Source organism: Haliotis rubra, unplaced genomic scaffold (assembly GCF_003918875.1).
Source record: "Haliotis rubra isolate DU_JTF1 unplaced genomic scaffold, ASM391887v1 Scf389, whole genome shotgun sequence".
Taxonomy (NCBI): domain Eukaryota; kingdom Metazoa; phylum Mollusca; class Gastropoda; order Lepetellida; family Haliotidae; genus Haliotis; species Haliotis rubra.
In genome coordinates, this window is record NW_025767067.1 from 155,493 (window position 1) to 170,808 (window position 15,316).

At 38.4% G+C, this 15,316-nt stretch overlaps 1 protein-coding gene across 1 annotated transcript in view; it reads right to left on the minus strand.

Moving 5' to 3' along the window:
- LOC124286648 (neuron navigator 3-like) overlaps positions 1–15,316 on the minus strand; it is a 543,359-nt gene that overhangs the window by 108,764 nt on the left and 419,279 nt on the right. Inside the window, 1 exon segment of the mRNA XM_046723050.1 lies at positions 10,754–13,208. Coding sequence (XP_046579006.1) covers positions 10,754–13,208 — 2,455 coding nt within the window.

Genomic DNA, 15,316 nt, shown 5'->3' on the forward strand with positions numbered 1-15,316 from the left:
AAGGAAGGTGGGAGGGAGAGAGGGATGAATGAATGAGCACGGATGATTGAAAATGCAGATGCGCTGAGGCGGTACTCAGTGCCTTTTCTGAGACAATGAAGGAATGGCAGGCGGCATGTGAGAGAGAGATAACAGCAGTGGTGGGATAGACAGATGAAAATACTAGATGAATAAAATTGAACAGAAGAATTGGAAAACTGAATGGGATGACAAATGCCTATTTTGGGTGATGCTTCACATTCAATATTTCTGTTCAAATTATACTAATATAGTTAAGTGGGAAGCCAGATATACCCACCATAGTACTGAGTACATGTGTTGATATGTGGATAAAGAATCCTGTGATTGAACATTCATTATTTGTACACTTTCGATGTTACATATTTAGCCCCACATTAGCCTTGCTCCAAGGCTGTATTGAATGCTGAGCCCATGGATGTATGGATAAAGAGGCAAGTCTAGATAAGCAGGCAGTACTAAGGACCCCAGTCTGTTGTTTATTTTTTTTTTTATAAATTATCATTTAGACTATTAATTTTTACTTTAGAGACTTGTGCAAGTCTAGTCCCATGTCTGTACCCTGTCAAATAATAATGATCTGAACAATAACATTCTTGATTGTTGTCGATGATGATGATGATGATGATGATGATGGTGGTGGTGGTGGTGGTGGTGTGTGTGTGTCTCTCTCTCTCTCTCTTGCTCTTTCTTTCTCTCTTTCTTTTCTTTTTAATATTGTTAAATGCGGCATAAAACCAAACTCAGTCAGTCTTTTCTTTTTTTTCTCTTTCTCTCTCTCTCTCTCTCTTTCTGTCTGTCTGTCTGTACAGGAGGCAAGGCACACACTTTACAATTATAACCAACAGCCATGACTTTGCTGACCCTTCCTCTGTTGACATGAAAGTGACATCAACATGAACCACATATTTAATGGTAAATTTCATGGTTAATTGACAATCCTTCAAAGAGAACTTGTACAGTACTCATGCTACTACACAGTAAACATCCACAAGAAAAGGCTCTATGTCAAGAGCACATGCTACAATTACTTTGTGGAAATGAAAACACTCTTGCCACAGTTGATGTAAAGAACAGGAAATACCTCAGTGAGACTGTAACCTGCACCTGATGACAGATGGGTACTGTCAGGTCAGACAACTGAGGAGTGCTGTAGACAGAGGGTCCAGGGTAGAGGGCACAAAGGTGTGTCTAACATCCTCATAGTTTGGTAGACTGTCAGTTTTACCTGAAGTCATGGCGATGGGAAGGGGAGAGAGAGAGAGAGAGAGAGAGAGAGAGAGAGAGAAAGAAAGAGAGAGAGAGAAGAGAGAAAAGAGAGAGAGAGAGAGAGAGAGAGAGAGAGAAGAGAGAGAGAGAGAGAGAGAGAGAAAGAGAAAAGAGAGAGAGAGAGAGAGAAAAAAAGAGACCAGGCAGGGGTGGGGGGTGTCAGTGGATAAGGGGTATTACCTGAAGTCATGGTGATGGGAAGGGGAGAGAGAGAGAGACAGAGAGAGAAAGGAAAAGGTACCAGGTGGGGGGTTGGGGGTGTTAGTGGATAAGGGGGTATAGGGCAGGTGGAGCAGAGTAGTAGATGGGGAGTATGTCGGTAGTGGAGAAGGATGGGGTAGGGGGTATATGTGTGTGAGGGGCCAAGTATCATATGGCATAATTTATCAAGTTTTATTTAACACATACTCAAAAAAGATTAAAAGATAAAACAAACCATCAAGATGGCATTATTCACTTTGCAAGGTACAAGGTCCACATTACTCGCCTACTAGAAACAATTTACTGCCAAATGTCAGGAGTGCAACATATATTTGCTGGTACTGAAGGTAGAAATAGTTACCTTGAATTAACATTGTACTTGAGAATAGCACTGATAAACTAGCTAGGTGTTGATGATTAATGAAGTAGATGTGGTAGAAGCTTCAGGCTGTACCACTGACACTGATGGTAATGCCTACCTGAGTACAGATTACACTGACTTGTATACAGGGTGTCAGAAACGACAATTATTCTGACAATGACAACATGAAAACACTGTAACCATCCACCATCCCCAAGCTAATTATCACGATGTTTCCCCAAAGTAAGCAAACATATATGTGTTCAGCATCTCTGACACATTCTGAAGCTTCCACCTGACATCTCTCATACTCTGGAGGACTAACAAGATCCTCCTCCATCAACCGATTATTGCCCTACCCCTGGGGTTCCATCTGGGAGTCTTGACATTTACTTGTTACAGTGACAGTTGATGTAATTGCCTCCCCCCACCTCCTCTTCTCAGAACCTGACTTCCTTGTTACTCAGCTGCCATGCTACAGAAGCGACTGTGCATCTGATGCAGCATCACTACAAGGGATGGATGTAGTCTGTCTCACAGTCCCTGAACCATATTATTTTCCCTACAGCCTAGCCCTTCCTGCAATGCTAAAGCCCTAAATGTAGCCAGAATCTCTGGTGTCCCTTGGGCTCCTTTTCAGTTATAATGGGTTTATTTGTTAAAATCGAAATTATATATATTCAGAGACTAAGCGTTAGTCTAGGTATGGGTGGAGCTGTAGAGACTGAATTGTATAAAACAGTACTTCAGTTACATCACTGCAAGGCCTCATGCAGGAGTAACCTATGAAAAAATACAGATACCGGTATTTTACTGTTGGTAAATCATCATATGTGTAAGGGTTTGGTGCTGACAAACCGACTATCTTGATCAGATTGAACCCGGGGTTTAAACCCTCTATTAGAAGAAACAGGTATGTCAAATGGATGAGTCCCCCCCCTTCCCCTTTGTTGGCATAAGCAGGGGATTAGCAGAAAGGGATTGTGTGGCATCATGCGCCTCCCTCCCTCCCTCCCTCCCCCAATTCTTCACCAGTCACACATCTTTGTGGGGAGTCACCCTGGGACTCACTAATCATCATCAGTGTTATCTCCAGTTCTAGTACCGGTATATGTAACCAGCACCCTGTCCCACGTCCCCACCCTGTCCCACGTCCCCACCCTCTTAAAGGGATGACATCACATCCCTGCCAGGAGCTCACCCCTCATCATCAGTGTCATCCTCGGTGCTAGTATATGTCATCAGCCCCACCCCTTCTGTCCCCAATCACCACTACTTGAGGGGAAACGTCCATGGTGCTTATATCCACAATCAACCCCCTCCCTGTGCCAGCCTAATGGCCTCCAAGCTGGTTGCCATTACCAGGAATCCTTGAGGTTACATCAATTTGCTGAGAAATGTGGCATAAATATACCTTGTTCCAATCATGAATGACAGTATGGGGTTACACGGTTTGGTTTAATGGCAGTTCCTGGGGGGCCCAGGCCAACATGTTACCACGGTAATGAAGTCATTTTTTTCCTTGTTCTATCTTGTTCTATCTTGTTTCTATCTTGTTCTGTTGCTCACTTGCTCAGCAATGTTCATGACTGCATTTGAAGAAGCTTGGTATTGACTAAAATATTTTGTTATCACAATGAATTTGTTATCATACAAAGTAACGGTATACTAAGAAAATTGCAATGACAACAATAATGGAATTTTGTTGGAAACATAAAATTTGGGTGTCTTAACTAGGGATTTTATTGTAAGACATTAACCCGTTACTGTCTGAACTATTTTACTGGCAAAGCATGAGATAGTGAGTGAGTATGGTTTTATGCCACTTTTAGCAATGTTCCGACAATATCAGAGTGGGGGGACACCAGAAATTGGGTTCACACATTGTATCCATGTAGGGAATCGAACTCAGACCTTTGGCGAATGAGTAAACAATTTAAGCACAAGTCTACGCCACTATCACCATGACAGAGTGTTACTATACCTTTTCTTGAAAATGCATTTATAAGATTATGCTGCATCTTGATGCTTAGAGAGTGAAGCAAACACTTGCAGCAAGCAATGCTGCTTTAATTCCCCATTACAAATTAACCTGAAGAATGCGCTACAGAGAAGATATCATTCATGTCTGTAGAATTAAATGCTAATTTGTAACAACAAATCATGTTTTATGCTATGGTTTTCTAATTCATAAAATGTAATACAATCATGCTTCACTCATGACACTGCTACAAGACATCTGACCCACGACATGTGTATGGTAGTGATGAACCAATTTCCTATTCTACCAAGTGTCAGTATTTGCATGTATGTCGCCTGCCATACAGCTCCATCGATGCTGCACATCACCTCCAAAATGATTCTACAATCTCTTGAAATGTACATATGTCAATTTCAACTGTGATAAAACTTACATCATTGTCAACAAAGTTTTACATTAAACAAAATAACAAAGATAACTTGAACAACTAGAAAACCACTTACCGATTCCGCAGACCTGTAGACAAAACCTGAGTGAACTCTGTGTGAAGGTCATGAACGATATATCCCCACACCTTGATGAGTATATCATTTCACGCTCATAGCACAGTGATGTTTTGGATTATACCATCAATCTGAGTTATCAAATAACACATATCCCTGTCCATGGCAATACCAGTGTTATTTGCAGTAGAAAGTGTTTACATGCGCTGTTAAGGGGGATGTATATTGTGATGACCCATAACCTAGATAGTGATCTCGGTACCAGAGAAAGTGGTGAAATCTGTTTCTTTGAGGGGAATGAGGACTAAAGCATTATTCCAGAAGGGGGGTTGGGTTGCCAGGGATATGGGAACACAGAAACAAGTGTTGACAATGCCAAGACAGGTGTTATTTCCTGAACGTGTACAGTTTTCTAACACTTTTATACATGTTTCCTGGAATCCCAAGTATATATATTTTTCTTATTTCAGAACAACCAACCTTACCCTACATAAAAAGACTATTCTATGTGGGTTTTTTCAAAGGACATATCTCATTTAACACGTGAATGAAATCTGAATGTAACAAAAAAAATATGTGAAAGTCAAATTATTTGGAACAACAACATCAAAACAATATTTTACAAGATTTCTGAGTAATGATTGTTGTTCAAGATAAGAATTTTTTATTTCCCCTATGTAGTGTAAATTTCGCTAATTTTTCAGCAGGCACAACGAACAAGCTTCCTGCTGTCAGACAAGTAGTACAGGAGAATCTTTTTCTCGTTAAAAGCATCATTTCAGAGGCACTGGAATCTCGTCAGACCTGACACACGTGCACTAAGATGGAACATCTGCTTAGCACGGCAAATTTGCTTCCAACATGTAGATCTACAAATCACCAATTTTTTACAGCTCATCCAAAATATCAGTATAAGAAAATAACAATCTTAAATCCTCTTTGGAGGATTTTCAAAATTTTATTTCAAAATTTCAAAGCGATAAAATATGTTTTTACTCATAATTTTGAAAGTTTTATCAACTTTTAATTTTGAATATGTCAAAAACAAAAACAGTGAATGTGTATGCTTTGAAATAATGTGGATAGCATACAGAAGAAGGTTGAAACAATTGAAGAGTCATCAATACTTGGAACATGTGGAAGTCATGCTCCCATTTTTAAATCAGATCATAAAGACAGCTAAGATGGTTCTGTTTTCAGTCAGCATACAAATATCACATCAAACTTATGATGGGCCAAAGCCAGACTCATTTCATATGAGATCAGACCTTGTGTAATTGTGTACAATAAACTATTTGCACAAAGCCATATCAACCCATGACTTTTTCTTGGTTGCAATATTTGGTTCCTAGCAACAAATTGTCATACACACTGACAAACAGATCAACTGAACATTCCACACTTAAAATAATGTACAAGTCCAATACATGCCCTGTGTACATGTCCAATAAATACCGTTCTAATACAATCTTGTTGCAGACCACTTAGGTTTTATGCCCAAACCTCACATTAAAGAACAAATGTCTGTCTGATAGCTTTAAAGGTCAAGAATACAGCACCTCGTTTATCTTCAGAACAAAAACAAGTGCCAAGTCAATAACAAGCAACTTTCTGAGTTTGTCTCACTAGATCCACTGATAAACAGGTGGTTATGTAAATCCAATATTGACAGACATCAGGGAGGTGTTCCCGACATACTCTGCCACAAGGAATCCAAAGATGTTTCTTTTTATGGCTTTTCATTACCGCCTGAAATTCTTGTTCTGTGATAAAAACATCAGGGCCACCTGCTCGGGATGTTTGTCTATCTTGGATCACTGCCAAATGGTATTTATGACATTTATAACCAGAAATCAAGACTCTGATAGTATCTATTAGAAAAAGATCAACCCAATGTCGGAGTAACGGTTTGAGAAGACTCTTCCTTAATTTGGTAACTTCCACTCATGAGGGGTTTACAATGTAAGTTGACAAACAAAATCCTTCAAAATTACCTCCCTTTAATAGACTTTATCTATCACGCTTAAGATCGTATAGCTGTGTCAAATTTGATCCAAAATTAGCAGATACCAGAAGCACAGATTACTTTGTCAATGTACTCCATGACCTAACTCCAAGAAAACAGTTGCTAGAAGTCAATAGTATGAAACAGAAGCATAATCTACCTTCTAACCAAATACATGCTTAAGCCTTCAAGCATGACAGTACAAATATTCTTCATAAATATAGAAGAAGATATTTTTCCATATATGGAACACATTCCCAGGAAGACCATTTATTGGTGATATGTTTCTTCCAACGAATCAAGAACCAATAAATGGCATTTTTTAAGTCACATACAATGATTTTCAGTGTTTTCAAAGACTCCTTCTAAAACTATTTATTATTATAGGATATTTATATAGCGCACATATCCACGCAACTAGTGCATGCTCAAGGCGCTGGTATTTTTCCCCTCGATCATTGGATGTCAATCTCAACGGCACATCATATTATCAATCTCAACTCCCTGGGGAGTATACAACTCTTGCTGCCTCTAGGCGCACTGAGTTTATTGTGGCTTTCTCATCCTAACGAGGTACCCATTCACAGCTGGGTGGACTAGGACACATAGTCACAGTACTTTGTCCACATTTACTGCACGTTGCTGTACCCGGAACTAGGTGTTTGCATGTATTCCTGTGGCCACCATCTGCTCATATACCAACGGATTCGTGGGTTCTTTTAAGTGCACAGGGTTGTGTACTGTACCCTAGGGGTTGTGACAACATCATTTCTTTTGTATCATTATTGCATAAAATAACATTTTTCCTGTTACAGCAATGACAGACCTACGCCGTTGGATATACTAATTTGTGTAAATAGGCCATGGTGAGTCTCTTACGCACTGGATACACCAGGAAATAACTGAAATAGTGTTTAGAGTTGTGTAATCCAAACTATACATTCTTATATCGTTACTGAAAATTATCACACAGAAAAAATATCATCTCTGTTATCATGTTATAACGGGATGATCTGATGTATTTGTTATACCCTCACAGAAATATAATCTATCTCATCATAGCAGCCATGTCAATAATTGAAATCAAACACACATTTTCAGTCATTCTCCAGTTGTAATAAGTATGTTAATCCTCACTATCTATTCACAGCCATTTTAATACCTGATGTACAGGTAGTAATTAATGAATAACAGCTTTATTTAACAACAGAATCTAGGTGACATTTACAACGATCTGATAGTCATATTCTTGGCAATTCCTTTCCAACATTCAGTAAAGACAAAACAAATCTATACAAACAGTAAGTAAATACAGGTATATCTTGTGAAAATTGATACACACTTCAGTGCCAGTACACTCAAATGTTAAAGTATTCTCCCTTGAATAACTCTCTACTGTTGAAAGTACATAGTAAGGCCTACAACCTCCATCCATTAAAAATCTAAATAATCTTATTTAAACTTTCACACACACAAAAATAATACCTCCTTTAAAATAAATGAAAATTCTTCACTTGTAACTGTGGCAATTGTTAAAGCAAAGAGATGTATTTTATGTATGCACTCTTCAGAATCACTATTGCAAATTTGTTGCTAGGCAACACAAGACAGCTTTTCTTTGCACTCTTAATTGACCATAAAGGATAACCAGCTGACGCGCAGATCCACCAGAGATGAAAGGAATTTTTTGTTTGTCTTCTGTCAAGAGTGACAGATTTTTTGTATTCACGTCTCATTTTCTCTCCTACCTATGCGAGACTGTAATTATGAAAACTATGAGTGATATTTTTCGACAGTAATAGGTAATTCACTTGCATGATACTGGCAGTGAAGGCGCTCGAAATCCATTACAAAATTAATTAGAGGCAATATAGCAGTGCTATTTCCTTGCATTTTCCCGTAATCAACTTTGGCAATAATAGTTAGCACTACGTTGAGTATCAGGTTGGGTGAAAAGTCTGGCCGTGGCCAATTAAAATATGATTCAGTGTAGAATGAATCATGGGTGTGTTGGCATTGCTGAATTAAGCACGGAACAATCTATTACCAAATTTGTGCAACCGTTCTCCATTAAATTTGTAAATAATTTTAGATTACATCTGAACCATTTTTTTTTTCAGTCTTCCTAATTCGAATTTTGATGTATCCCAGTCTAAAAATAATATGTCTTTGTTTTCTCATCGCCAGTGCATCAATAACTCATGAGTTATCTCCCCTGTTCCACAGCTGCCTCAAAAGACGATGTTCAAGATGGAGTCTAATTATCACCATAAAAGGACATTTTTGGCCATGATGACCTTAAGAGAAAAGCCTTTATGCCTTCATAAGCAATGATGGTTCCAACACCATGCAATCCTTAAACAATATATACATTTCAGTACAGTCAAATTTATTACAACTCAAAAAGAAAAAACAACAACAGAATTTGATAGAATTGAATGTTTGAAGAGTAAAATAAAAATGATAAAGCGCTAAGAAAAACAGAATTCAAAATGTATTTTTAATATAGTTACTTTTTATTCTCCTCAAATCATTATTCATAAGAATTCGCATGTGACTTTCTCAACAAATAATTAAAAACATTAAATGAGTTTTTCTTACTACAAGATTTGTCGTTTCTTCCATTAGAGGTTGTGCTGAAAGCAATTGTTAATTTTAATGCAACTGACTACAGAAAATGTTCCAATGATAGTGCTGAGAAATGTAATTTAAAATGTTAATTACTGTTAAAATCGATCAGAATTCAGTGCCAAAAATCGCAGGCTTGCGTTAAAGCTTGAAGGCACTGCTAGGAGACATTTAAGTTGATTAGCATTTCTTCACTGAGACAAAGACAAATAAAAATTTTAAGAAGCTGATACGAAATAAAACATTTTTCAAAAAATTGGTAAAATATGTCTCAAATGAATCTAGATGACATCTTTCATTTAATTAATATTTTCAAATGTCTGACACAACTAAATACAATTAAGAATTGCTCAAACTATTCCAGCTGGTTTTTAGTATAGAATTAAGTGTTAAAAAGTAGCCCCCACTTAGGATTGATTAGATTTGAATAGATGTTGATTTTTAAATTTACTGTGTCACTATGACCCAGCATTGTGACCTGTCAATAACGACTGGTTGGGAGAAAACCTTTTTTCAACTTACTATAACAACTAGCTCAAAGTTTTAACAATGGCTGCCTTCAGCTGGCAATGTTTGCTTTCACAATACTGTGCACCACATATAATTTTGCCAAAGGTTGGTTTTGTCCTCATGCAAACATGAAATAAAAAAATTACACAATTCTGGTATTATGAACATAAACTGAATCAAAGAATACTTTTTTCAATTTGATGGTTCAAAGAAAGTCAGAAAAGTTGTCCAAAAATATTTATCTCAACAGACCTCTATCTTCTAGTGCGTTATTTCATTGCTTATTACATTACATATTTTATTCATATCCTAATTAAGCAAAGTGGCAAGTTATTCTGAAGAACATAATGTAGGCTTGCATCTAATTGTTTGTAGCTCTTTACTCAAACACTTCAAAAGAATTTAACTTTTGATAATTCAGAGGCAGGAAATTATGTATAAGCATTCTCAGGAAATTAACAGCAAAATTAACATAATTTCTTTCATACAATCAAAATATCTTCCTTTGTTACTTTGTTCGTTCAGTACTTCATGGTGTCAGAATATATTTTATTCCCCTTCAGTCAGTAAAATCTGAGGTTGAGATTAATAGGCTTCTAGAGACTCAGGAGTTTTCTCCCTTGGAGAAGTTTCATGACTCAGAAATAAGGATTTTAGGACACTTCAATTAATGTAACTTCTCACACAGCCTTCAGTTGGCTGCTTAAATTGATCAATGCCATAAATTATTTTACAATTTAAAAAATAAAAACAGTTACAAATATCCACTTGGCAGTACGTGCAATATACACAATACAATCTCCATGCTTTTTATCACTGTTTGGATAAAATAACAGACATGTTATCAATCACATTCTGCCAAGTTTACGAAGGTGCTGATCATCAAATAAATTTGTCACAACCTTGTCACTCCGCTGATTTATGCTTCGTGTGTGACATCTGAGACAAGAGTCAGGCCAAACAATGTTAAAAGTCAAACTGAAAATTTAAAAATAATAAACTAATTTTTCATGGGAGTTGTTGACATCCTGCTGAGAAATAACAAAATGATAATATATTTTGGACAGAAATCCCCAAATGGAACAATAAATGTGTTGTGTCACTTGAATAAGATCTGTCACTTGATTAAGTTCCTTGACTAAATTTTTCATCTTACCTGGACGACATCAGTCAAAATCTTGGTCTACTGAAATCTGTATATATTTGAAATCACTCCATATGTCCTTCAACTGAAGTGTGTATAAATATATTCATTTATGCATGATGAAATTTCTTACCTATCATCGTCTACGAGTCCGCTGCTCTTCTGCATACACTCCCGAACTGCCTGCATGCCTTCACGGAAGCGTTGTTGCAGACGTCGAGCATAGAGTGAGGCTCCACCTTCACTCAGATACCCACTTGCCCATTCTTCTCCTCGGTTGCTTTTCAGTATATCGCCATCAGACATATATCCTGAGACGTAATCGTATGTGTCAATATCAGATCCATAGTCAGTGTCCGACACACTGGGACAGTTAGAATTAGTCCTCTTGATTTGCCCCGAGTAGTATTTCCCGTGATCAAACAGGGGCCGATTGACCCCGAGCCTACTGGGCGTACTTGCTGCGTACATGGTTGTCTGGGGTACTGAAATCCCTGGTATGTGGAAGTTGCGACTGGAAGACAGTCCTGAGTAGCCCGAGTAGCCACGGAAATACCCATAAGGCAATGCACGCATTATAGGTGGCATTGGTTTGATGTCCATCGTCTCACCAGCATCATCAACAAATGTGGTTTCTTTTTCAGAAAATGTAGTTTCCTTTCCTAGAGAATGCTTATTTATAGTTTCAGTTCGCACTTCAGTGTCAAAAGTTGTTTCGACCTTTTCACCATGCCGAGGCTGTACAATTGCAATATTGTTTGCCGGCTTGCCAAGATGTGAGTTCAGCATTTTCACTCCTAGTTTGGGAGAGTTTGTAGTTGCTCGGTCATGTGCGGCAAGAAGTTCTGAGGCTGGTGATTTCATCACTATGCTATCACAAGACGAGTGTCCACTTTGACTGGAAGGAGTAGAGTCACTCAACACCTGATCAGGAGTTCCCACTTGTGATGAAGATGAAGAATTGATGCTATTACTACTATTTTCCTTCATGGATTCAGTCAGATATTTGGTTGGCGTTATCGTCCTTTGCAACACAGACAGATTAGTTTGTGTATTCCCATCAGCCTTTGTCACTGACCTTGTCGTTGGTGCCATGGCACATGTGGGTTTGACGACATTGACAGTCTGGGTCAAGGTCACTGAGCCACTAGGACTTGGACTTACCATCTGACTCCTTGGTGACCGGTCCCCTCCCTTGAAGGTTGATAGATGACCCATTTGACTACCATGACTCGACTTGGGTGGTATAGTAATCTCAGCCATCACATGAGCTGTTGCTCTTGGAACTGTAATACTGGGAGAGCAATGCTCTGTTGTCCGGCTCTGTTCATTCTTCCTAATCTGTTCTTGCCTCATCAGATCATATCTCTCGTTCTCCTGTCGTATATGCTCCTGCCGAATCTGTTCCTGTCGTATCTGTTCCTGACGGATTTGCTGTTCCTGAAGATTCACCCGTGGATGATGTTCCCTCTGCATCAGAATCTGTTGTTGCTGCAGCTGTTGTTGGTCTAGATTGTCCATCTGCTGCTGCCGCTGTTGCATCTGACTGAGACTCATCTGACTTACTGGGATGCTGGACAGGCTAGGGTAACTTCCCTCAGGAGTGGACACTGGACTCTGCACCTTTGATGAACTGGAAGATAGAGTCTTATGAGCATTCATTCCAGGGAGGCTGGCATAGAGGGATTTGCTATGTTGTGATGAAGAGGACGAGGAGGAACCATTCTTGCGATCCTCTTTACTTGATTTTGAGGATTTCCCTGAGGCAGACTTTGGAATGCCCGAACTTGGAGCAGGAATTTGTGATGACCCTGATGACTTTGAGGACTTTCCTGATTGGGAGGATGAAGACTTTGGAATTAAGCTGCCAATTTTTGTCCCCTTTTTTGAAGTAGGTGGGCTGGGCTGACACTCCCTCGGAGGCCCCTTTTCTGTCTTAACACCCTTACCTTCTGTTTTCCGAACAGGAACTGGTGAATTCCGTGCTGAGGGATTGGGTGAAGGAGTCCGATTCTGTGATGAGGGTGAGGGTGTGTTGCGTTTGCCTACATTTATATTACTGTCAGGGGCTAGAGTATTAGCATTATCACGTTTCGTGCTAAATGCACGAGCCAAGGACTTTTTCCCGGTCTTTGCCGGGAGTTTAGGGCTGCTTGAGCCATTTGTAGTACTGCTACTAGCTCCTGCATCTGTGGAGCTGGAGCTCCGAGCACTGTATGATGATGTCTTAGAATCTGTGTCACTCCGTGAACTTGTACTTGTCGTACTAGTATTACTAGTTTTGGAAGCACTTTTTACTACGCCACTTTTTCCTTTCTCTTTTTCTTTTGAATTGAAAAATTTAAATTTGTCCAACATAGAGTTCTTGTTATTTCCACTAGGTTTTGAAGGATTGCTCTTCGTTGACGATGTGGAACTGGTAGAGCTTGCACTCGTCCTATTCGACTGCTTCTCTGCAGTCGGTGTGGGTCGTCCTAAGGACCGCCCACCTGGCGTAGGAATACCAGATTGGGATGCACTACTTGGCGAAGTAGCTCGATGGGTCACCGAGTTGTTATTGTTATTCTTCGGACTCACCAAATTGGAACCTGGAACATCAAAGTATATTTTTAACATCAGCGGTAAGATTTTGGGATCAGTTGAAGCAACATGAAAAAAGTTTCATGCAGTGATTGCCACTGACAATTAGTAAAGCGGTTGTGTTGAAACAAATTAAGAAACATTGACATTAAAAAGCCATGAAATGCATGATAGTTCATATCAACATTTATACAAATCATCAAAACATAAATAATGTACTCCAACTACAGGTGTATTTCAGATTTTTCATATATATACAGATAATATTGTGAATATATCCATATCAAAAGAAATTCATATTTATTCATTCAGTCTTGAGATAAAAAACACAAACCCATTTTATATACCAAGTGAAAGAATTGGGACATGTAACACAATTAACCTATTCATAGTAGCATTATAATAGAGGCCTCCAAGTATGGACTTCAGACTACCATGTTGGGAATAGAACCCCTGTCAGCATGACCAGCAACCACTGGGCTACCACATTTTTGCAATCAAACATAAAGCCATTGCACTGGTGCCTGATAAAGACACTGATAAACCCACAGAGTATTAGGAGTCCTGGAGGCACTAATACATCTAACAATTGGACAGACTCTCTCTCTCTGTAACAATGATTTGTCACTTAAACATTGCACGAAATAATGCATTAAATAAATGCCAGACAGAAAAATTCAAAGCCTTAACACCACAGAAAAATGTAGCCTCCTGTTTACAAATAATAAACCATATGGCATAGAAATAATCTGCTTTTCATATATACAACTTCAAACAAATGTAGAAGATCTAGATTAGGTCATTGTACATATTTGTACTAGTTTAGGTATAGTTACTCTGACTTATTATATATCTTGTTTCTACATGGAAAGTTTGTGCAATAAATATCTTGTATCATTACACATGTCTTAAAATGTTTTGTCATTTAAATATTGTATCTGTTCTGAAGCAGATCTGAAACTAATTGAGTAATAGTTGCTTTATGCTGCATCAGCAATTTTGAAGCTATTCACGGCTAGTGAATCCAAACTAAAGTATTTTATATATTCACAAACAGAATAACATTTCTTTCCTTATCCTTCAATGACCTGGATTGTTATTTTGATCAACAAACACCACGAAATCAGAACTGCCTGTTATTCTACTTCCTGATCAATGGTCTCTTCAGTATCAAATCAGCTGATTTCTGTCTGTCAGAGTTGACAACCCCACCTGCCCACAGTACTGAGAACATTCCCCTTTGACAAGTCGTTGATAGCAGATCTCTTTACACAGGAGTGAAGGAGCTCAAAGCCTTGTAATTAGCCACTTGATGCATGTTTGGGGCAGAATTACCCCCTTAAAGTGATAAGCCTTTTCTACAGTTGTCCAATCGTCAACATCACTTTTTGTCAGTGTGACAGGTAGGTGTCAGTTTCCTGTACACACTACATGAAAGGGACAAGATAATTGTCCCAGCTGCTGAAAGTCGTCTGTTTCTGGGGTCAGTGATACTGGGGTTTTACGATTCATCTACAAAATCTTTTTTCCCAGGTAATTCATACAAATTGTGTTCACTTCCATAACAATTTTGTTAATATGAAAATAATATTTGTATAATTTGATTTTTTTTAATTGTATGAAATTCATGTTCATAATATATATTTATTCACCAATTAAATATTTGAAATAATAAAAACAAAAACGTACTTAAGGCAATGAATTAAAGAATAAAGATAATTTTTCTACATAATTCAAAAAGGACGCAGACTATGCAAAAATCACACCTGTCTTAAATAGGTGAGAGAGTTCACAAGTTCATTAGCATCACGGTTGTCACAGCACAGCACCTAAGCACCACATACACTGCAATACACAGCCACTACAAGTAGGCCCTGAACATGAGCCAGCTCAACCCATAATTACCTAGCATTGTACATGTATGTCAGCAGAAACTGAAGCCTGGAATACGCGTCTTGTCAAATGTTGACATTTGACTGATGCATGGATTGAAATGTCAGACTTTTTCATTAACCACTGACAAAAGGTACATTTTCAGTCAAAGCTCAGTAAAAATATCCTATTACCTTGAACATTCTTGCCATGTACGCCACACGGAACGTATGACGCAAACACA